At 48.2% G+C, this 23668-nt stretch overlaps 1 protein-coding gene across 7 annotated transcripts in view; it reads right to left on the bottom strand.

Annotated features, from left to right (window-relative positions):
• The window catches only part of FBXO10 (F-box protein 10), a 78894-nt gene that overhangs the window by 22104 nt on the left and 33122 nt on the right, over nt 1–23668 (bottom strand). For all 7 annotated transcript variants that reach the window (XR_012159142.1, XM_073345729.1, XM_073345727.1 and 4 more), the window contains 5 exons: nt 22352–22488; nt 10397–10467; nt 8922–9074; nt 4462–4737; nt 1519–1829 (listed from right to left, as the gene is read on the bottom strand). Coding sequence is in view for 6 of the 7 variants with exons in the window: in XM_073345729.1 (XP_073201830.1) it covers nt 1519–1829; nt 4462–4737; nt 8922–9074; nt 10397–10467; nt 22352–22488 (948 nt within the window). In the remaining variant the exon portion in view is untranslated. The remainder of the gene's footprint in view (nt 1–1518; nt 1830–4461; nt 4738–8921; nt 9075–10396; nt 10468–22351; nt 22489–23668) is intronic.

The raw sequence follows: 23668 nt of genomic DNA, 5'->3' as shown, positions 1-23668 counted from the left end.
GATAGTTCTCTGAAAACATCCACTCAGTGTGCAGGGGCAGTCAAAAAAGCAAACAGAATGTTGGGAATCATTAAGGAAAGGATAGATAATAAGACAGAAAATATCATAATGTCACTATATAAATCCATGATATGCCCACACTTTGAATACTGCGTGCAATTCTGGTCACCCCATCTCCAAAAAAGATATATTTGAATAGGAAAAAGTACAGAAAAGGGTAACAAAAATGATTAGGGATATGGAACAGCTTCCATATGAGGAGAGACTGGAACTGTTCAGCTCTGAGATGACTAAGGGGGGATATGAAAGAGGTCTATAAAATCATGACTGGTGTGGAGAAAGTGAATAAGAAAGTGTTATTTGCCTCTTCACATAACACAAATACCCAGGGTCACCCAATGAAATTAATAGGCAGCAGGTTTAAAACAAACAAAAGGAAGTATTTGACTGTGTGTTGTGTGAAGAATCTGTGGAACTCATTGCCAGGGGATGTTGTAAAGTCCAAAAGTATAACTGGGCTCAGAAAAGAATTAGAGAAGTTCATGGAAGATAGGTCCATTAATTGCTATTAGCCAAGATGGTCATGGACACAGTCCTGTGCTCTGGGTGTCTCTAGCCTCTGATTGCCAGAAACTGGGACTGGACGACAGGTGATGGATCACTCAAAATTGCCTTGATCTGTACATTTCCTCTGAAGCACCTGGCATTGGCCACTGTGGGAAGACAGGATACTGGGCTAGATGGACCATAGGTCTGATCCTTTTTATGAGCACTGCACAGGGACTTTGGAGAGCTGGACTCTATTTTGGGTGACCTCTGGCAAGTCGCTTCCCTCTCTGTGCCTCAGTTTCCCCCCTTGTAAAATGAGGATAATGATGCTGACCTCCTTTGTAAAGAGCTTTGCAACCTGCTGATGAGAAGGGTGAAGTACTATTACTATCATTACAAGTATATTCCATCAATGGGAATTCTCTCGTTCACAATCTCCTAGCCTCTCCGACATGCATGTTTGTTAAGCAACAGAGTTGCTGCACATGAGCAGTGCTGCTCTGCTCTCCTGTGAAGGGAGGATGAATTCTCGCTGCTCCTGTTTCCCTTTGATTACCTTAGTGATGCTACAAATGACTAGCAGCTTTCACTACAAATCCAAAGAATAGAAGCTAAGACCTACGGACTTTGACCATTCTTCTGGGATTGACACCAGCACTGAACCCAGGTCTGGTTTCCTCCTAGTGCACCAATCCATCCAGCCTAATGAATTCAGGAGAGACAAATTCAGACTGGAAATAAGGGGCACATTTTTAAACAGTGAGAATAATTAACCATGGGACCAGTTAACCATGGGAACATGGTGATAGATTCTCCATCATGGGCTATTTTTAAATCAAGATTGGATGGTTTTCCTCTAAGATGTGCTCTAGTAGAGAACAAACAGGACTGTATTACACGGGAGGTCCGAGTAGATGCTCACAGTGGTCCCTTCTGGTCTTGGAATCTAGGATTTGTTTGAACACCCACCTTCATGTCTGCAGTCTGTAACAACCGGAGGCCACATCCCCGGTTGCCTATGATGTCGTTCTCAACGACGACCCCGTCACCCTTGGAGGCGATGCCGTGGCTGCTGTTGTCATAAATGCCATTGCCACGTAGCTCCACTCTGGCCTCGCTTTCGATCAGCACCCCCTCGAGGCTGTTGCAGGAGATGCTGTTGTTGGTGATCCGTGTGAGCTGGCTGCTCTGTAACACAGCAATCCCGCTGTCGTGGTTGGCATGGATGGCGTTGGCTATGATGTTAAGTGCTTCGCTGCTCTTGACGTACAAGCCAGCGGCTGCAAAAGAGGGGGAAAGAAGTCAGTGAACTCGTCTGAGGGAATAAAACAGGGCAGGCAAAGCAACTGGATCTGCTGGGCAGCCAGAGAAACAAGTCTTCCACGAGCCTGTGATTGGGAAACTCTGAATGTGCTTAACCGTTCAACACCCCGAGTTCTGGACTGGCATAAACCCCAAAATGCCAAGAGAAACTCAGGCTAACCGGCACTCAGGTTTGTGCTAAGGATCAGCGAGCCTCGACTCTGAGGCCGTGTGATAAGTGAAAGGGGGGGGAGAGCTCCCTTTTATGGACACCCAGCCAGCCAGTTAGCTATAAAGTGCCTCTTGGTGTCTGGTCTCTGCTTGCTTTACCTGTAAAGGGTTAACAAGCCCACAGGTAAAAGAAAAGGAGTGGGCACCTGACCAAAAGAGCCAGTGGGAAGGCTAGAGCTTTTTAAGATGGGAAAAAAGCTTTCCCTCTGTCTCTCTGTTGTTCTCGCTGGGCTGAAGAGACGGGGGCAGCAGGAATGCTGTGTAAAGTTTGAACCAGGTATGAAAAATCATCTTCCATACCTAGAAGGATTCATTGGGACAGGGAATGTTTAGATAGAAGCAATCAGGTTTATTTCTTTTATTATCTGTAAGGCTTGTGGACTCCTCTGTGCTCACCCCAGATGCTTTTGTTGCTTGTAACCTTTAAGCTGAACTCCCAAGAAAGCTAGTTTGGGTGCCTAATTTTTCTAATTGCTCTTTTAAAATCTAGCAATAGCCTAAATTCCAGATGTATTTTCTTTCTTTTTGTTTTTAATAAAATTTGCCTTTTTAAAAAAATACCTGATTGGTTTTGTGTCTTAAAAGGTCAGTGCATATGTTATTTAATTAGCTGGTGATAACAGCTGGGATTCCCTTTTGTTTGTTTTCTTTTTTGGCTTCCCCAAGGGAGGGGTGGAAAAGCCGAGGGGCCTCAGGGAAAACTTCCAAAGTGAGTTTTTCCAGGATTTGCAAGAGGCAGTTTTTCACTGGGGTGGTGGCAGCGTTTACCAAGCCAAGGTCAGAGAAAAGCTGTAACCTTGGGAGTTTAATACAAGCCTGGAGTGGCCAGTATTAATTTTTAGAATCTTTGCGGGCCCCCACCTTCTGCACTTGAAGTGCCAGAGTGGGGAATTAGCCTTGACAGGCTGTCTTTGGACAAAGCAGGGTGGGTTTGACATTTGTAACACAATCCCAAGGCCAGGCTAGTTCACAAACTACAGAAATTTTGCACGGCTCTCGTGACAAACTCCAGGATGTCTCAAACTCAAGTTGCAGTGGGGGAGGTTTAGATTGGATATTAGGAAAAACTTTTTCACTAAGAGGGTGGTGAAACACTGGAATGCGTTACCTAGGGAGGTGGTAGAATCTCCTTCCTTAGAGGTTTTTAAGGTCAGGCTTGACAAAGCCCTGGCTGGGATGATTTAACTGGGAATTGGTCCTGCTTTGAGCAGGGGGTTGGACTAGATGACCTTCTGGGGTCCCTTCCAACCCTGATATTCTATGATTCTATGATTCTATGATGTCAGCACTGAACTGGTCAGACTCCGGAATGGGAGAGGGCAACAATACTGTACAATACTGAGCACAGAAATGACAGCTATGATAGAAACTGAGAGCTACCAGTTGGCATAGGAGTAATATAGACGCTGCCCAAGGGTTCATTAATGTAGCGGCATCTCTGGTTTCCTGAGACTCAAGCTGACCCTTTATTCAGGGCTGTAAAGAGAGGGATTTTACATACCCCAGCTGTGGTTTCCCATGTCTTCCTGATCTTCTGCTACTACTCCCGTCACCTGTCCTGCCCCCCACAGACAAGCTCCAGCAATTAACCTCTTGCAGGAATCAACTTTCCATCCAAGGAATTCTAGGTGGGGCTCGCTTTGGAGCTCCTCAACGCTGCTCCCTACGCAAAAGCTTTTTCTCCATCTCCCTTCGAAAGGGATGAACCCATAGGCCCTGCAGCCTTCTCGCTTCCTGAGTACCTGCTCCTTTTCTGCAGGGGGTGAAGAAAGTGGCTTTAAACTACCTTTGTGCTTCCTGAATTGTTGCCCAGACCAGTGCCCTCTCTGGCTTCAGCACAACCCAGAACAGCCCAATGGCTGCTGTAAACCTCACCAGCATATAATGGCCCTCTGAAGACTCTCTGCGGGGCTCATATACAGCTGGAGTACAATGCACTCCAGCCACACACTCCTTTCCACCCTGCAACCTTGGGGGCTGCCAGGGCCTGGTGTAACATGGTTCTACTGGGATATGCCCAGAGAGGAAAATCCCAGTGATGGAAATCCTGCAATGGTTGTTTCCACCCCCTTTGCAGCCTATATAAAATGGCTGCAGCACTGGAGAAAATCCAGTCCCTGGTTTAGAGACTGAATTTATCCTCTGCAAGGCAGTGCCAGGGGGCTACCACTGCTAGGCATCACTCCCCTAGCAGGCATCAGTCTGCTCCTCCATATTCGTCTTGCTCCATCATACTCAGAGCTGCACGGTTACTGTGGTTGTGATCTCCGCAGTCCCAGGAGACCCCGAGCACATCTCTCCGGGGACTCAGTGCGGGGATGGAGTCAGCCCCTGGACAGCATGTTTGGGGCAGGCCCAAGCAGCTGGGACCACGTTCACCTCCATTGTGATTGATGCTGTTGGACTCCACCAGTGCCACGCTGATGGGCCGTCGGGAGGTGAAGCGCTCATCCTCGCTGTCCAAATCATTCTCCCAGCTGGCAGCTTCACCCTCGTCGTTGAAGTTCTCATTGCCGCCTTGGTTGGCGAGATAGTTGTTGGCATCATCTTTGCGGCAAAACACGGCCACCCCGTAGATGCTGTTGTGGCAAATTCGGTTGTTTGTGATGTGAGGGAGACTGGATGACATTATCCATATGCCACAGCCCTTGTTACCTGCAACATGCAGAGACAGACCAAAGAGTAACAGCCAGGCTCCAACCATGGGCTGGCCCCACTGGCCTAGGCCCTGTGCAGACCAGAGCTGGGTGCAATTTTTCAGGCAAAACTTTTTTTCAGCAAACCATGCAGTTTGATGACACCAGAACGTTTCGGGAATTTGTCTCGGTTTCACCAAATGGTTTCAGTCAGAAAGAAGCCCCTGAAAATAAATTATGAAAAAAATCGAACCATTTCCATTTTTCACCTTGAAATGACTTGGCGTTTTGACATTTCCTTTTGTTTTACTTAAAAGAATTAAAAAAAAACCCCACATGAAAATGGTCAAAATTGAAACAAAACAAAAAAAATGCCATGCAAGAAAGAGACAAAACTTCATTACACCTGAAATGATTTTCTGTTCCACTTTTCGACTCGCTGAAAATTTTGAAAAAAAGAAAAGGAGTACTTGTGGCACCTTAGAGACTAACCAATTTATTTGAGCATGAGCTTTCATGAGCTACAGCTCACTTCATTAGCTCCCTGAAGTAGGTCCGAAGTCTGGGGCTCCCTGCTATTCCTCTTCCTGCCTCCAGCTGGTGGATGTGCTCCTCACAGCCCATCAGTTACCATCCCCCTTTCTTCCCATGGCCCTTCCCGCCCAACCGGGGGAATGGTGGAGCCAGGAAGAGGGCAGAGCTGGTAGCTAAAGTGGCAGATCATCCCCCTCCCACAAGTGCCCTCCAATCGTGCCCCCTCACTAACCTCTTCCTCAAGAATCAAGGGAAATTAACCAAAAACATGGTTAATGCAGGTCTTGTTTACACTACAGTGCCTTTGCCAGGATAGCTATGCCAGCTAGACTCACCCCTGCTTAGTATCCTCTTCAACTCAAGACGTGTTTCAGACTCCTGCTGGCATTGCCAGTCTGACGTGCCTTCTCTGGCTTGTCAGATTGGGTTTATATCTGCTGGCGAACCCAGCGCCACTCATTAGACTGCTTCCCAGGCTGGTGAACCACCTGTGGTTCATTAATTTTATACCAGTGTAACTCCACTGATTTCACTGGGGTTGCTCCTGATTTACACTGCAACAAGTGAGGAGAGAATCAGGCATAGGCACCGACTCGGTGGGTGCTCCAGCGCTCAAGCACCCATGGGAAAAAATAGTGTGGTGCTCAACACCCACCAGCCGCAGCTGTTCAGTGGGCTGTCGTTCAGCTGTTTGGCAGCTGGTATGGGGCCTCGGGGGAGAGGGCAGAGCAGGGGCAGGAAGAGGTGGAACAAGGACGGGGCCTTGAGGAAGGGGTGGAGTGGGGCAGAGTTTTGGGGTGGAGAGAGGGTGGAGCACCCCCCGGGAAAAATAAAAGTCAGTGCCTATGGGTCCAAGTTCTGCTTGCAGAGGACCTTCTACACCAGATAACTTGCCTCCCTTTCTCCTTATTCCTTTTCTGCCCCCACCGCAGCATATAGAGGCTTCTAATTCCAGCTCATGGCATCAGCACCAAGTATGCATATTGGAACAGCTGCTTTACCATTCATCATCTTGCAGCCGAGAAGCTAGAATAGGGAAAGACCTATTAAGTTTCATGCCTTTCCCCTGCTGGTGAATGGTTATTTCCTTTTCTAGTAAGGTTTTGAAAGTCTCAGGGAATGCATCTTCTACCACTGCCCCTGCAAGATCATACTACAGCCTCCAGAGGTGAGTTTTCCCAAGGAGTCAACCTCGTTTTTCTCTTTCCTAATCACATCCCTTTACTTCTACTGTAGTCACCTCTACCACACAGCTCGCTAAATAATCTCACTATGGGTTTACATAGTCAGTGAGGCAGCGTGATCTTGGCACTGGACTAGGACTCAGGAGTCTTGGGTTCTATCCCCAGCTCTGCCCGTGGCCTGCTGGGTGACCTGGGGGAAGTCGCTTCCCCTCGCGGTGCCTCAGTTTCCCTAGCTGTAAAATGGGGATAATGATACTCACCTTCTTTGTAAAGCACTTTGAGACCTGCTAATGAAAAGTGCTAGATAAGAGCTTGTTATTAATAATGCACATACATCACAAGGGGCATTACTGAAATAATAAACCTACTAAAAATAGGAAACTGTCACCCTGCACTCCCCAGTTAGAGGCTTGTTGTCTTTGCTCCTCCTTTCCTGTCCCTTTAGCCCTAATTCCTGCTTCACCTCTTGCCTCCCTCCTTGTTAAGGGACCAATCCAAAGCACACGGCAGTCAACACAATGACTCCCACAGACTTCAAAGGGCTTTGGGTCAGGCTGTACATACTCGGTGCAAGGCACAGGAGCTCATACCTGGGGTTCTAACAGCTTTTCATATGTGCCGCCGTTTCATTTTGATCCTGTGAAACTGGGATTTATTTATTGCTCCAAACTGAGCATTTAATTTTAAAAACGCAACTAACAAGCCAGAGCATATTTACTCTCTCCCCTTTTCTTTCACCTAAAGGGACCTGCTGTTCTCATTTGAATTCCCCTATTCTCCTATTAATCTGTATGTTCTCCTATCACTCCCACCACTGATCCCAGATAACACTCGTTTCTGGACCTCCTATAGCCCAAAACAGGCTAATTGTTGCCCAACTGGACCACAGCTCTCAGCTTTGGGTGGCCAGGGACTTTTCCTAGAGAAGTCTTCCCAAGGCTTGAGACATAAAGACAGCAGCACTGGTGTGAGGTGAGAGCTGGCCATTAGCAGCTGTTCTGCAGCCCCTGCAGTACACACCTATCCCTAGGGATACATCATTCTACACAAAGGAACAGATTCCCTGTCCAATCCACTCCCTCAGGGCAGGCTCCAAGCATGACAATCAGGGTCTCGACACCCCAAGGGGAGAACAAAAGGTTTAAACCCCCCCCAAATAAGCAGTTAAACCAACGGATTGCATGCTGTGTTATCGTACAATGAACGTATAGCAAGTAAGATCTTTACGAAAGCTTGGAATACACTGAACATAACCGTAACGACTGTTCAGAATGCATGTGGAAAATTGTAGTTTTAAACGTGGTACAACTTCGGCAGCATCTCACAGCCAGACCAGGGCGGCGCCAAGCACTTAGCCATTGTCCAGCCCAGGAAAAAAAGCAATGAGGAACTATGCAAGCAAACAGAAACAGCTCAAAGCTGCAAAGAAAACCCCAGCGTTCGGGAACGAAGGGCTGGTCTATACTGGAAACGTACATTGGCCTAGCTGCGTCTCTCAGGGATGTTAAAAACCCACCTCCCCGAGAAATGTAGCTACGCCAACCTAACCCCTGATGTAGACAGCACTAGATGGACAGAAGAATTCTTCCGTCAACCTAGTCTCCATCTCTCAGGGAGGTGGATTAATTTACAGCGATGGCAGAACCCCTCCAGTTGCCGTTTTTCTCCCCAAGCAGGTCTCTGTTGCACAAACTGCATGGAAAGAAAACAGGAGTACTTGTGCATGGAGTGTCTGTGCCAAAGCAAGCTGATAACAGGAGGGCTGCACAGACCATGAACAAGAGGGGAACGGGCTGAGCGTCTGGTACTTAAGAACTTGGGGAGGCTGGGTTTGAGGAGATGGGACTGGAAGGGCTGTTGGCAACAACCTGCCAGAAGTAGCTAGGCTGGTGAGAGTCGGGGTGAGACCTTGTGATTGTGGACTTTTTGCAGATACAGACTAACATGGCTGCTACTCTAAAAGGAATTTTCAGAGCACCAAGGCCCCTGAAGGTACAGGGAAGGTGGTGAGAGAACCTCTTACCGGTCTGGATAGTCCCCAGAATGTCAGACCAAGGCAGGACAAAGGGAGTGGAGATTGGCTGCAAGTCCCCCATCATGGATTCCCCCAGTTTAAAGGAGTCCAGTGGACACACAGCCAGCTCCCCTCATCACCAGGGACCCTTCCCTTGGCACAAGGGTTGTGTTAGGGACAGGGAGAGGGAAGGAGGAGTGGCTATCCCCAGCTAGGGTATTGTCCCTTGAGGACCACAGCCTGCTGGCACAAGTTAGAGTAGCACCTAGGCTGCTCTTAGTTGTGCTGGGGCAGAGAATCAGGGAGCCATAACTGACTTCCTTCCCACCTCCCCTGCCCTTGCTCAGCATGGAATCCAACTCTAAAGCTGCACAGGACCCTTGATTAAGCAAAAGGTGGGGGACAGCACAGTAGGACGTGGAGAGCTGAGGGCAGGAGCCCAAGGCATTTTCCATATTTTTGGCTTCTTACCGTAAATGGTGTTTCCTTCGATGAGCCCCTTGCCTCTCTCTCCCACGACCACTCCATCCGAGTAGCCACAGCAGATCAGGTTGCTCCTAAGGACAGGGTCACCCCCGCGCCGGATGTCCACCCCTCCCCACTGGTTCTCACGAATGACGTTTTCTAACACAGAGCAGGAGAGAGAAAAATCACCAGAGAGCCCCACTGAAAGAACGGAGGCCGTGCTGTGTTCCTATGCACAGTCCATCCCCGGGGCGTAGCTGCTAAACAATTATACATCTGACAGTCACACACACTGCTGGGAAGTCCTGAAAAGCAAAGAAGCTGAAAAGCAAAGTGCGTGTTTGTAACAGGGGCAGAAGAACCCAGCTGGGGAAGTGCGGAAATGACGCACATACAGCTGAACTGAGTAAATTCACAAAAACACATCGAATTATATCCTGACCCCAGTGAAGTCAAAAGCAAAATGACTAGAATGAAGCCAGGATTTCACCCACCATTTATTTAGCAAATTTCACCTCTTTTTGTTTGCAAATCATCCCATATAACTGGCCTGAATTTGCTCTTGGCGAAGTTAACCGGATTCACAGGATTGGGCCTGGATAAGCACCGTTCTCTACCCAATCACAGAGGGGCCTGACCCAGCTCAGTAGAGCAACAACACAGGAAAAGGAGATGCAAGAGCAACAATGGCTGGAGACAGGACCAATGGTTACAGCAGAAGCAGATTACTGCTTCTGTCTTTTGAAACAAAAGAAAAGATTTAATTTTAGCGTGAGCCACACTATTACTATCTTCTACGTTCTAGTGAGTATTTATCCTGCACTGTCTCTTGGGAGCAATTCAGGCTTTTTTAGCAACATATTAACTTTTTTAAAAAGTCCATAGTGGTGGATTTGTATTTACTTTTTTCTGATGGAAAATAGGGCAACAATTATAATCTTGCCCTATGGAACAACATAAAAGATTTAATTAAGTACAGTTACTGTCCATAACTGCAAACGGAGGGCAGCAGTGTATTCAGCATCTTAGGAATATCACCAGTTCTACATAATTAGCCTCTCTCCTTCACACGTATATGTTAAGCAGAACAATTGCTAGGGGAAACAACTTCAAGATGCCACTGAAGTAGAATAACGTTGACGATTCAAGCTCGCCGTGACAACCAAATACTGGACGAGTAAAAATACAGTTAATCTGGAATGATGCTTCCATAGCACAGCTCTATGAACAAACAGTGCCAAGGAGAGACCAATGATTCCAGTGAAACAATACAGAAAAGACATGCCTACACCCTCCCTTATTGGCGTATGGACTGATGATCTAAGTCTAAGGCTGATTCCAATAGAGTTTGCACTCAGCCACCGAGTCTAAAACAAAAATAACTTTGCAAGAAAGATGCATCTAAGTATGACTTAGAAGCCTGACGCCCATTAGGAAACACTGTCCATCATGCATAACAAAGCTGGTTTTAAATTATATACCTATTATTTGGCCTCTTCCATTCTCATTCACTGCTATACCAGCTGCAAGCCCCTGGAATATATGGTTCCCACTAGAGTAGAAAGAAAGGAAAACAAAGTTAGCTGCCAACGTTGTTGCTCTTTGTATTATATGTTAATCACACACAGATTTGCCCTAACTAGACTTTCTGGGTTAAAGGAACTGATGCAGTAGCCCTTATATCCTTTACACATTATCCAACAGAGAGCGCTTCTGTTCAAAGTGCTACCTGGTTGACTGGCTCTAGGCCGTAGTTCATTTCCTTTTCTTCTTTAATGAGACTGCATCAAGCTGTGTCGTGACAATAAAATGGTCATGTGTAACGAGGGAAAAATAGACGGAGGAGAAGATACATGCAGAACTTATAAGACAACCGAGCTGCAGGTGTTTGGATAACTTTCATGTAGTTCAAAATATGAATTGTAATGCCAATCAAATGGGGGAAAACACACTAAAATACAAAGCATCAGAAGCAACCCTATCATTAGAGACAGCTATTGTTGGAAGTGTACATCATATTGCAAGACTCGCTAATATACTTGTTAGAAAACATAAAGAAGCCACAAAATTAGGAAACAGCAGGTTTGAAAATGCTCTCAATTCACAGATCTTCATAAATGTAACCCCGCAAACTGCAGTAAAGGGCATCAAATGGGATGATCCTCCATGAGCGGAATACAGAGAGAACCCCCATAACGCACATCAACGCGTCAATGGAAGGCAAAGTAAACTGGAAAAAAATAGTCCAGATTCTGCTTTCCAATGCAAATCCACAATTCAAGTGAAGTCACATGGGTTAGTCCCAGCTGGCAAAGAAGCTGGCCTGATCCATCAAAGCATAACGTGCACATTTTATTTCAAAGCAAAAATAAAAGTCACATATTTTGGCTCAGAAGCACCATGGGACAAATCTTATTGTCATTTACACTCCCGTGATGTTGCGTGAGTGTAAGTAAGGATGGATTTTGGCTCAGTAAGTTGCACTTTGATTGTTTTCAGTTTGCTGCGTCATAAAGAGGAGTGAGGCAAGCAAAAGGGTAAAAACCACGGAGCTGTTTGTTGGAAAGGCAATTACAGTCTGATCCCGCAGACACTTACCCACGCTGTCCCAATAATTTCAACAGGACCCCTTGCACGAGCGAGGATTACTCACGAGAATAAAGGGCCCTACGTCTCACATCTTAGCAACTTTGGGCATAAAAGGCAACGTGCTGAATAGCCGCCCTATTCTCACTGTAAATAAATGAGTTGTGGACATTTGGGATACGTCTCTGAGCATTGCACCATCTCCGTTCGTGTACTGTGCTCCAGCAACAGGTACCATGGGGAGTGCAAAGGCCCAGATCCTCAGAGGTTTGCAGGGCCACATCTGGTTATGGAAATGTATGGTGGGCCATGAATGCTCATGAAACTGGGAGTTGGAGGGCGGGAGGGCTCAGGCTGGGGTGCGGGCTCTGGAGTGGGGCTGGGGATGAGGGGTTCAGGGTGCAGGAGGGTGCTCCGGGCTGGGACCAAGGGGCAGCCTCCAGGTGGCGCTTACCTCAAGCAGCTCCCAGAAACAGCAGCATGCCCCCCCCTCCAGTTCCTATGTGGACACGCAGCCAGGCAGCTCTGCGCGCTGCCCTGTCCGCAGGTGCCACCCCTGCAGCTCCCATTGGCTGTAGTTTCCAGCCAATGGGAGCTGCAGGGCAGCGCTTGGGGCAGGAGCAGTGTGCAGAGACCCCTGGCTGCCCCTACGCATAGGAGCTGGAGTGGTGATATGCCCCTCCTTCCGGGAGCTGTGCAGAATGTAGCAAGACCCCGACCCCGCTCCCTGGCGGGAGCTCAAGGACCAGATTAAAACGACTGGAGGGCCAGTTGTGGCCCCCGGGCCGTAGTTTGCCCACCACTGCTCTACACCCTAAATGGGCAGTGTTTTATAACGGACAGTCTAAGACCACAGGAGGCGCTGAATGATCATATGGACATCTGGCCATTATATATTGAATGTCTCAGTTTGCTCAGTACACTCAGAGCATGCGTTCATTTACTCCTATTTGCAATTGTATTTGTACTATACAGAGAAGCATCCACATTTTCTCTATCACTAGCGTGTTGAGAAAACTGCAGTAATAACATTACAGCATTATGCGTTAGGATCTCTCTGTCCCTGAAATACAATGCAGTGCTCACAGAAGACGCAATATTTAGAGAGCTATTTATATAGAGAGCTGCTGCCACACAACAAAAGGAGAAAGTACCACACCTCCGCCCACAAACAAATACACACACACACATCCACCCAACGATTTAATTCGGTTGTCTTTCCAAAAATGCATCTTCTGTGAGGCGATGCAAACATTTAGAACGATAGCAGCTCATTCGCGGGTATAACTCACTTCAAAATGCACTGGGGAAAACAAACGCCGCGCGAATGTTTTGTTCTGCAGCGGGATAGTATCGTTTAAAACCATTGCTGCTGCTCATTGACGAGCTCTCTGTGCAGGCTCCATGGACAAAGATCAGGCAGCGGAATCTCTCGTCAGTGCCACCTTGTGTCTTTATACTAACGGGCCATGGCCTGCCATTGTTCCATGTACACAGCTGTCTGTTGTCTCTGGCCTTACACTTAGATTACAAACTCTGTCGGGCAAAGATTATCTCTTTGGTAAATGTCTGTACAGTGTCTAGCACAAGGAGGAGGGGAGGGCAATCCTCTAGCTGCTACCACAATACAGATATAAAAAACAACAACAGTCATTGGGGTTAATGGGAGTTTGTATAAAAACAGATGGGTGGTTCAAGTGTGACTACTTACCCTTTGCACTGACAGTGCCTACTCTGAGAGGATGGCAATGAAATTTTCAGAGGTGACTATTACTTCTATTTTACAGATGGGGAAACTGAGGCACAGTGTGGTCATTGGCTGGAAAGCTCTGCGTCTTGCCAGAAAGCTCAAGACAACGCCCTCTCTGGTAGGGAGAGCACATGGATAGGCAAGCAAGGAGAAGGGGAGGGAGAGGACATCTACAGAACTCTCGGCTGCAAGGAGGTACTAATGATTGGGGTTATTCAATGGCAACAGGGTTTAAACTGAGCATAAGGTTCCCCATCCAGGGGGAGGCAAGAGCTTCTGGCTGGCTGTTTGCAGGGATGGTGGTTCAGCCCTGTTGGAGAGGGGATGGCGGGTGGAGCCGGGAGGCAGAGACAAAAGCAGAGCCCTTCCATTCTCGTTTGCACACAGGATCAGCACATGGGCTTCGTGGTGGGACAGCTGGAGGTAGAACAACATTAGCAGCAATCGGAGCTTGTGATGTGCATGCAGCATTTGCCAAGAACTCAGTACCTGTCAAACTGCACTGCACCGCCAACAGGCTGCTTTCATCCACCTGGGCTGCCCTCACCGGGTTGTTATGAACTTACTGGATCACGCTTTGAAATATACCGGTGCCGTATCGCATCGTTGATCAGCAAACACATCGGCGTGCACCACCGCTGCTTTGGTACCACACTGAGAGTGCGCATACAATATCCCCTTCTCCTCCGAGTCCGCAGAGCAAACTCAGCTCAGGAAGGGAGAATGAATGCAGGAGATGCAAAAAGAATTGTTCCCCTGGGGATCATTTCACTCTAGCCAGGGGAAATGTTCTGGGAAACCCAAGGCCCCTGGGTGCTGTACCAGTAAGTCCCAACAAGGGGCTGGTAGGTTGTGAGTCACCTAAGGCTGACTTGTCACTGCACTTCCCAAGCACCCCCACATGGGCCAAACTGAGGAGACGATCAGTTACGGACCGGATGATTGAACAGCTGCCCAGGAGGTTCAGCTTGTTAAACGCAAGACAGGGAAGCAAGGGAGGCTGGGAGGAAGCGCCAGAGATGCCCCGGATCGCCAAGCGATGAGATCTCTCCCCCTGCGCTGAGGGAAAAGGGAAAAGCCTTATGCTCCGGAGAACAAGCACTTGTGTAGCACATTGGGAATGACGCACACGGCGTTGGACCTACGCAGGAGCGTGTGAGGCCTGTTTGCCGCGAGGCGTCCTGGGGGAAGGAACCCTGCCCTGTGACATAGAGAACCCGCATTCTCAAAGGAGCAGTTTCATTGATGTCAGCGGCATGACATCCTGGAGCACCTGCACATCAGTGTGATTAAGGGTCCCCCACCAGGGCCAAAATCCCATAGCCTCCTAGCAGTGATGGGTCATCATCCAGGATGAAAAGAGCCTCTGCCTGAAGGCAGAGAAGATACGTGAGGCCTTTGGCAATGCTGTGGAATGGGAAAGGGTTACTTCATCTCCAGCATGACATGATCTACTGTGAGAAGCTACAAGCTTTACAGTCATGTATTAATAGTCACCCCTCCAGCGCCTTAGGGTCCGTCTTCACCGCAGTTAGCGCAAGTTAGACTCACTTGAGTGACTCCTCTCTGGTCAACCTCGCTCGCCTGAGAATGGCCTGACCGCGAGAGAACACTGGGGCTGCTGGCTCCTCCCTCGGGGGTGCTGCTGAGATTTCTGGGAGCCCACCCCATGGTTTTTTGCGCTGCACTCTGCTGAGCCGCTCTAGGCACTCTTTCCCAGTGAACTGTGGGAGAATTTGTCTGTTGTGTCTGGGCATACCGGAGGAATTATGGGAAGGCACTGGAAGACTTGTAACTCTCAAGTGGAGCTAGCCTGCGTCCACGCTGCAGGGTGGCCGTGTTAGCAGCTGATGAGTTGTGCTAACTCGAGCTGTAGCCGATGGACCAGCCAACTCGAGGGAAAAGCACCACCACACTCGAGTGAAGTGGGGCAGGGGGGTGGGGGTGGATGGGACTCAGGTTAGGGGCAACACTTGAGTTATAACTCAGGTTAACTGTGCAGGGAAGACAAGCCCTGAGATTGTAGCTAGCCCCTCTGCAGCCACCCGGGAGGCAGCAGAGAGCACCTCATAGATTCAGAGGCCAAAAGGGACCATCATGCTCATCATAGCACAGGCCAGAGAACTGCCCCACAATAATTCCTAGAGCAGGAATCCTAGAAAAACACCCAAACTGAAGTTAAAAATTGTCAGGGATGGAGAATCCACCACGGCCCTTGGTAAGTTGTTCCAATGGTTAATCGCTCTCACTGATAAAAATAAATTATGCCCGATTTCCAACCTGAATTTGTCTAGTTTCAACTTCCAGCCACTGGATCACGTTACACCTTTCTCTGCTAGACTGGAGAGCCCATTATTAAATATTTGTTCCCCATGTAGGTACTTACATCAAGTCACCCTTTAGCGTTATTTCTGTCAAACTAAATAGACTGAGTTCCTTATGTCTATCAATACAAGGCAGGTTTTCTAATCTTTTAATCATTCTCATGGCTTTTCTCTCCACTTTAGCAACAGCCTTCTTAAATTGTGGGCACCAGAACCGGACACAGCATTCCAGCAGTGGTTGCACCAGTGCCAAAAACAGAGGTAAAAATCTCTCTGCTCCTGCTCGAGATTCCCCAGCTAACGCAATCCTGGGATGCATAAGTTTCTTTGGCCACAGTGTTGCACTGGGACCTCATGGTCAGTGAGCTCCTCAGCCAGCTCTTTTAGAACTCTTTTAAACCCCCACTCCCTCCTTTGGGCAGTATGAGCAAGGGCTGCCCAGAATCATGGTTTCTGCAGTCAGTGGGGCCTTCCCTTGGTGGGAGCTCTTGGGGAAGGGAGAGAGGAAGGTCAGAGTGGGCAGACATAGCCAGGACTCTGCATACCCCCACGTCCAGCAGAGCGGGTTGTGTGAGGAGTAGGTTGCACCATTGAAGGGGCTGTAGTAAACCTGTTCTCCTCCTTAGCAGAGAAGGGATACTTTGGGAAGCACAGAGCCCTCCGTTACTCTCAGGGGCACTGTGCTGGTGCAGCACCCCTTACAAGGGGCTGTGCTAAACCCGTACAATTTAGCCTAGAGTTTACAAAAAGGAAAATCTATCTACCGACTAGAGAACCTCACCCAGGACCTGCCTCAGTGCCCACCCAGAAAGAGTGATGAGAATCAGCACTGGACCCAGGTGCAGAAATCCAAACCACAAACAAACTCACCAGAGAATGACCCACTGGGGGCTCTAGGGAGATGTTTAACGTGCTTTGTTTCATCTGGGCTGCATCACTGAGCAGGCTAGCGACTGGAATCCCTGCCTAGAGGCAGAATGCAGGGGCTCAAGGGGGTCAGGGCTATTTTCTCTAAAAGTGGGCATCAGATTGCACTCACAGAACAGTATTTCTCCAAGTGCAGATAAAGCACCGAGGACAACCAGAAACAAGGGCTTTCCCTGCCCTTGGGCACCTGACAGCAGCATTGCCTGGGGCACTGCCCTCCCGTTTTCTGTATGTGCACAGGGAAGTTCCTGTGCTCACGACTGCACAGCTTGAATTCAAAGCAGTCGCTCCAGGCTCAATTACACTTAATGCCTAGTCAGCCCAGCTCAGTTTTGACAGCCGGAGGAAGCCAACCTTGTTCCATGACTACAACAGAAACACAGTGAGCAACGCAAGAAGAACTGAAAAGCTGAAGATATGGTACCCGCATTTGCTGTGCATTTGACGTTTCATGGGAGTCACTGTTACTGTTGAGAAGAATTTTCAAAATCTTGCCCAGGAGATGCATCCAAATGACGTTCAGATGTCCAAAGGGGTAACCCTCTGGTTGTCTAACAGTCACATTTCCCTGCTATGCCGAAATCCAAAGTGACAGAAGGGTATTTTTAAAGGTGCAGCCTGGGACCGCGACATTCATGTCCTATTGCCCACATGCGATTCAGTGCCTGAGAAGGGAAACAGAGCTATTCCACTGCAGTAAGAACTTCAAAAGCACATATGTGATTTAGGAGCATCAGCCCTATTTTCAAAAGCCCCTTGATTATTTCAGACCCTAATCCTCAGAGGCATTTCGGTGCCTAACTCCCACTGAAATCAACGGGTCAGCACCTAGATACCTTTGAGGATTGGGCCTTTTGGAGCCTAAATCCTGACTTAAGTGCTTTGGAAAATGGAACATAGGCTCCGAAGTCACTAAGGGCCAGATTTTTAAAGGTATTTAGGCACCAAAGATGCACACAGGTACCTAGTGGGACTTTAAAAAGTGCTAAGGGGCCTAAAGGCATCAAAATCAATGGCAGTTCAGTGCCTAGGAGCTTTGGCTACAACCCTAACGTCTGGAAGTCATCTGTCTGAATTACAGGCAGCCAGTCAGGACAGCTAAAGGGTTTGGAAGACAGGCTAACTCAGTCAATTATTGGCATGGCAATCCCTATTATCTGCATATTTAGAGTCACAACAGGGATAGAGCCAGGGCAGCAGGTTCGGTTTCAGCAGTAGCCAAGGAAGGCTCATTGTCCCACGGCGTTGTGCGAGCAGCACAGAATGACGTGGTTGGTAGGAACAAGAGTGCTTCCAAATGCGGGGGGAATCAAGCATGGTGACTGGTAGGGGAGCGAAGGCAAGGGTTCTTTTAAATTCCCACAGCCTACTCAGCAATGATTGGGCTAGCAATACTGTCTTGTGCAGAATAAAATTTCTTCCCCTACTGGAACCCGAGAGTAAATTATCCCTGCCTCTTCGTTCCCTTTCCTCCTCTCTTGCATCAACAACTGATCTTGATTGCTCTTGATTATAACCTGCTTTAGCAACCTGCCAGTGACACTGTGACTAGGGAGAAAATGAAAGCCACATAATGAATCACTTGCTCTCCAGCCTGTCTTTCTCCAGACTTATTAGCCACATCATCACAAAGACCGGTCCATTTTATAAATTGCTACTTGTCTGATGGAGCACTTCCATAATCCGTTATAAAAGAGACCCCCTCTTGACCCTGGTGTTTTACAGCACAGTAAATCGGTCTTGCACTTGCCAACCCTAACTCCCATCCTGGAACAAGTGGTTCTGCAATCGAGACTTAAGCATTTTTACAAGTAGCTCAAAATAATACTTTCAGCTCTGCACTCAGCACAGAATGTGGACTAATGAGAAGTTAGTGGGAGTTTTACTTAAATAAGGACTGCAAGATTTGGGCTTAATTATACATATTATTAGCATGAATAATCACATTTTGCCTACTATACATCCCTTGCAGTTACAATTCCGTATAATATTTTTCTTCCCTCCTTGCCTACACTGTTGTGTAGTGTTGCTATGAGCTGTTACATGCTGGCTGGATTCCATCCTAGATTCCACCCCAGAGTGGGCTGCATTTCAACAGTGACTGAAGTGGTTTAAATAGACTTGGTAATTCAATTTGGGCTCATTCAGGAGAAAGTCACTTTATCTAAGTTCACAGTATGGTAATTACAATTTAAAATACAAAAACCAAATTACTTAAAAGTCGAACAAAGGAGCATCATTAAGGGGTGGGGGAGGGAGAGAAGGCAAATGAAGGAAATATGGCAGCTTATTTCACAATGTTAAGTGTTCTAATATTGTATATTGAGACAGCAATTTTCACCCCAACATGCTTTACAAGCTCTGGTCCCTATGTATGAACTGAATAAGAGGAAGGGCTCCCGAAGATGAGGGCAATAGATTCAGACGCAAGTGAGCTGCATTCACTTCCTGATCCTGCTACAGACTGTGTGCGTGTGTGTGTGTGAGAGGCTGGACAAGTTACTAGTTTCTCTGTGCCTCTGTTCCTGACCTCTACACCTGGGAAGATCATTCTTCCCTCATTTACGTGGACTAAGCGCCGCAGGGCAGGGACTGTCTCCCATTCGGTGTGTGTGGTGTCTAACACAATGGGGCCCTGATCTCAGTTAGGATGAGGGAGGCAACCTAGTGACAGGTTTCAGAGTAGCAGCCGTGTTGGAGCCACAAGGAGGACTTGTGGCACCTTAGAGACTAACCAATTTATTTGAGCATAAGCTTTCGTGAGCTACAGCTTTTGTGTGACAGAGGAGGTGGAAAAAGCTAATGTACTCAATGCTTTTTTTGCCTCTGTCTTCACAAACAAAGTCAGCTCCCAGACTGCTGCACTGGGCAGCATAGCATGGGGAGGAGGTGACCAGCCCTCTGTGGAGAAAGAAGTGGTTCGGGACTATTTAGAAAAGCTGGACAAACACAAGTCCAAGGGGCGCTGCATCCGAGAGTGCTAAAGGAGTTGGCGGATGTGGTTGCAGAGCCATTGGCCATTATCTTTGAAAACTCATGGTGACCGGGGGAGGTCCTGGATGACTGGAAAAAGGCTAATGTAGTGCCCATCTTTAAAAAAGGGAAGGAGGAGGATCTGGAGAACTACAGGCCAGTCAGCCTCACCTCAGTCCCTGGAAAAATCATGAAGCAGGTCCTCAAGGAATCAATTCTGAAGCACTTAGAGGAGAGGAAATTGAGCAGGAACAGCCAGCATGGATTCACCAAGGGCAAGTCATGCTTGACTAATCTAATTGCCTTCTATGACGAGATAAATGGCTCAGTCGATGAGGGGAAAGCAGTGGACGTGTTATTCCTTGACTTTAGCAAAGCTTTTGATACAGTCTCCCACAGTATTCTTGCCAGCAAGTTAAAGAAGTATGGGCTGGATGAATGGACTATAAGGTGGATAGAAAGCTGGCTAGATCATTGGGCTCAACGGGTAGTGATCGATGGCTCCATGTCTAGTTGGCAGTTGGTATCAAGCGGAGTGCCCCAAGGGTCAGTCCTGGGGCTGGTTTTGTTCAATATCTTTATTAATGATCTGGAGGATGGCGTGGATTTCACCCTCAGCAAGTTTGCAGATGACACTAAACTGGGAGGAGTGGTAGATACGCTGGAGGGTAGGGATAGGATACAGAGGGCCCTAGACAAATTGGAGGATTGGGCCAAAAGAAATCTGATGAGGTTCAACAAAGACACTTAGGACGGAAGAATCCCATGCACTACTACAGACTAGGGACCGAATGGCTCGGCAGCAGTTCTGCAGAAAAGGACCTAGGGGTTACAGTGGACGAGAAGCTGGATATGAGTCAACAGTGTGCCCTTGTTGCCCGGAAGGCTAATGGCATTTGGGGCTGTAAAAGTAGGGGTATTGCCAGCAGATCGAGGGACGTGATCATTCCCCTCTATTCGACATTGGTGAGGCCTCATCTGGAGTACTGTGTCCAGTTTTGGGCCCCACACTACAAGGATGTGGAAAAATTGGAAAGCGTTCAGCAGAGGGCAACAAAAATGATTAGGGGACTGGAACACATGACTTATGAGGAGAGGCTGAGGGAACGGGGATTGTTTAGTCTGCAGAAGAGAAGAGTGAGGGGGGATTTGATAGCTGCTTTCCACTACCTGAAAGGGGGTTCCAAAGAGGATGGATCTAGACTGTTCTCAGTGGTAGCAAATGACAGAACAAGGAGTAATGGTCTCAAGTTGCAGTGGGGGAGGTTTAGGTTGGATATTAGGAAAAACTGTTTCACTAGGAGAGTAGTGAAGCACTGGAATGCATTACCTAGGGAGGTGGTGGAATCGCCTTCCTTTGAGGTTTTTAAGGTCAGGCTTGACAAAGCCCTGGCTGGGATGATTTAGTTGGGGATTGGTCCTGATTTGAGCAGGGGGTTGGACTAGATGACCTCCTGAGGTCCCTTCCAACCCTGATATTCTATGATCTCTAGGCTCTACTGCAATATAAATAATAATACTAAATGCAGCCATGTCTGGGGTGGGAGGGCAGCAACCAACCATCCCAACAGCAAGGGACAGGGCCATTCTGACCAAAACGACCAGGGCAAACCTCTGAAGAGAAGAGGACTTGACGAGCTGCATGGCTTTCCGTTTCCCCTCAGGAGAGATGTACCATTAGGCCGTGCCCTTTTTCTGCCAGGTGCCCACTGACTCTGGCAGGCGCAGAGTATAGATCCATCCCCTGCCCCACCTTGGAATGCACCAGACATTGAAATGCTTCTTACCAGGGAGAGCAGCAAGGTCAAATTTAAGGGGGAGGCCACTCTGGTTCATGTGTGTCACCTTCACCAGGAGCCATGCACCAGGGGAGTGCACCCTCTCACTCCCATGCCAGGAAACCACCTGTCCAGGCGGCAATGCCCTGCAGGCTCCATGCCCTGCCCTCAGGGGGAACGTTCTGCTTCCCATGCTAGCAGAGTTGCATGCACAATTCGAAGGCAGGATATGACCCAAAGGAGATGGCCCTTTCATTTGATCAAGGCTAAAAAGATTACTCTCCTGGGGGGGAGGAGGCCAGAGCTCACTTTTCAATTCCAGCATTAATGACTAATCAAACTACCCATCTGCTGTGCTTTGACAGCAGGGTTGCCCGGTGGGTGTGCATGAGGGGGCAGAGGGGGATGGACACAGAGAGGCTTCAGAACATGATCAGTGTCAGACAAGATGATCACAGCAGTTCCTTCTGGCCTTGGGGAGTCTGTGACATGTTTGGGGGGATTTTGCACTGTGTCTGGATCAGTCCCAGCATAGATTAGCACATGATCCAATCTCTGCTCTATGGAGCCAGGAGACACCCTGGAAAACAGCACACGCTGTCCCCCTCCTCACCAGGAGCTATGTACTGCATGTAGGAAGAGTTCATGAAGAACCACAGCCAAAGAATGAAGTCAGCTGAATTCTGCTAGTCTGAAGGAAACCTGCCAGGCTCTGACACTCCTGTTCAAATGGATCGGATGTAATCAGCAAACTCCAAAAGAAATAAGGTGCTAGGAGGATTTTCAGCAGGAAGACAAACCAGAATGGCAATTACTTGTCTGACGATCGATTGCTTCACTCCCCCCGACTCTGAGTCCAGCTGCCACCTTCTCTGAACAATGCAGCACCGGCAAGCCCGGTTCCCTTTGAAATCAAAGGTCAGCATTAGAGAACTGCACATGGGAGCTGCTGGGGGACAGAGGCAGCCAGAGAAAAGCCCCATGACAGTGATATTTCTGCTCCTTACCTGAGGAAGGAGGTTAGTACATGAAAAACATACAGTGAGGGAGACAAACATGAAAGGAGGGAGCAAGAGAGGTCATTGCTTAATAACATACCTCACAATGGGGTTCCCATTATACAGAATATAAATGCCAGCTTCTTTATTCCCGTAGATCTGATTGCTACGGATGATGCCTTTTCCGTTGCCAAGGACAACAATGCCTGAGCGAAGGCCACTGTGTATCTTATTACACTGCAGTTTCATTTATGCACATGCGGAGAGAATAAAGGCAAAACAGGAAGAGATCACTCAGACAAGTACACGACAGGAGCTTGCAGGAGAGAGATGGGCAGCTTGTATGGAGAGGGATGTGGACAATGGACCCAGTTGCCAGGAGCGGTCAGAAAAACAGAAACCCCTTTAGTAGACCAAAGTCCTGTTCCACTTTTAATTTTCCTGCATAAATTTAGTGCTCACTGAAATAACTTTAAAGCTGCCACACTGGGTCAGACCAATGGTCCATCTAGCCCAGCATCCTGCCTCTCACAGTGGCCAATGCCAGGTGCCCCAGAGGGAATGAACAGGCAATCATTGAGTGATGCACCCCATCTCCCACTCTCTGATTCTGGCAATCAGAGGTTACAGACATCCAGAGCATGGGGTTACATCCCTGACCATCTTGGCTAATACCCCTCGATGGACCTATCCTCCAGGAACGTATCTAATTCTTTTTTGAGCCCAGTTATACTTTTGGCCTTCATAACTTCCCCTGGCAATGAGTTCCACAGGTTAATTGTACATTTTGTGAAAAAGCACTTCCTCTTGTTTGTATTAAACCTGTTGCCTATTAAACAGATGCTGGATCTATAACTCTGGCACGACTGGAGTCCCCCCTCTACCCAGCTGGAGTCTACCCAGCTGCTACAGCAGCACTGCAGCCATCTCCACCCTGCCCTGCCAATGGGTCCTGACCCTGGATAGGCCTGGGCCGGAGGGTCTTCATGCCCATTCTATCCCCAGCAGGCCTGCGGACACCCAACTAGGGTGCCATGCTGGGCAGTGCCTCTCTGTGATGTGCCTACCAGGTCGACCATCACCAAACAGCCAGCAGAGGAGGGGAAAAAACATTGGTCAGCCCTAATATGAATTGTTGGCAGCACCATGGAAGTGAAAGCTCTACATCTCCTGAACCAATCAGGAGCCCTCCCCGCTGCTGGAGAGAGCAGTCCTGTACAGTTGAAATGCAAAGGATTTTGTTTGGTCCATGGAGGGCACGATCTTTGAGTGGAGCAATACACCTGCATGCTTCTCACGCACATACATGGGGCCACCACCTAATCACGACACAGGCAGATGTCCTGCTAGGTGCACTCAAATGGCAACACGCTGCCTTTACCGCAACCGGCTCTTTCAGGGGACAAAAACAGAGGGA

The sequence above is a fragment of the Lepidochelys kempii genome, chromosome 5, assembly GCF_965140265.1.
Source record: "Lepidochelys kempii isolate rLepKem1 chromosome 5, rLepKem1.hap2, whole genome shotgun sequence".
Lineage (NCBI taxonomy): Eukaryota > Metazoa > Chordata > Testudines > Cheloniidae > Lepidochelys > Lepidochelys kempii.
This window is presented reverse-complemented; position numbering and strand designations above follow the sequence as displayed.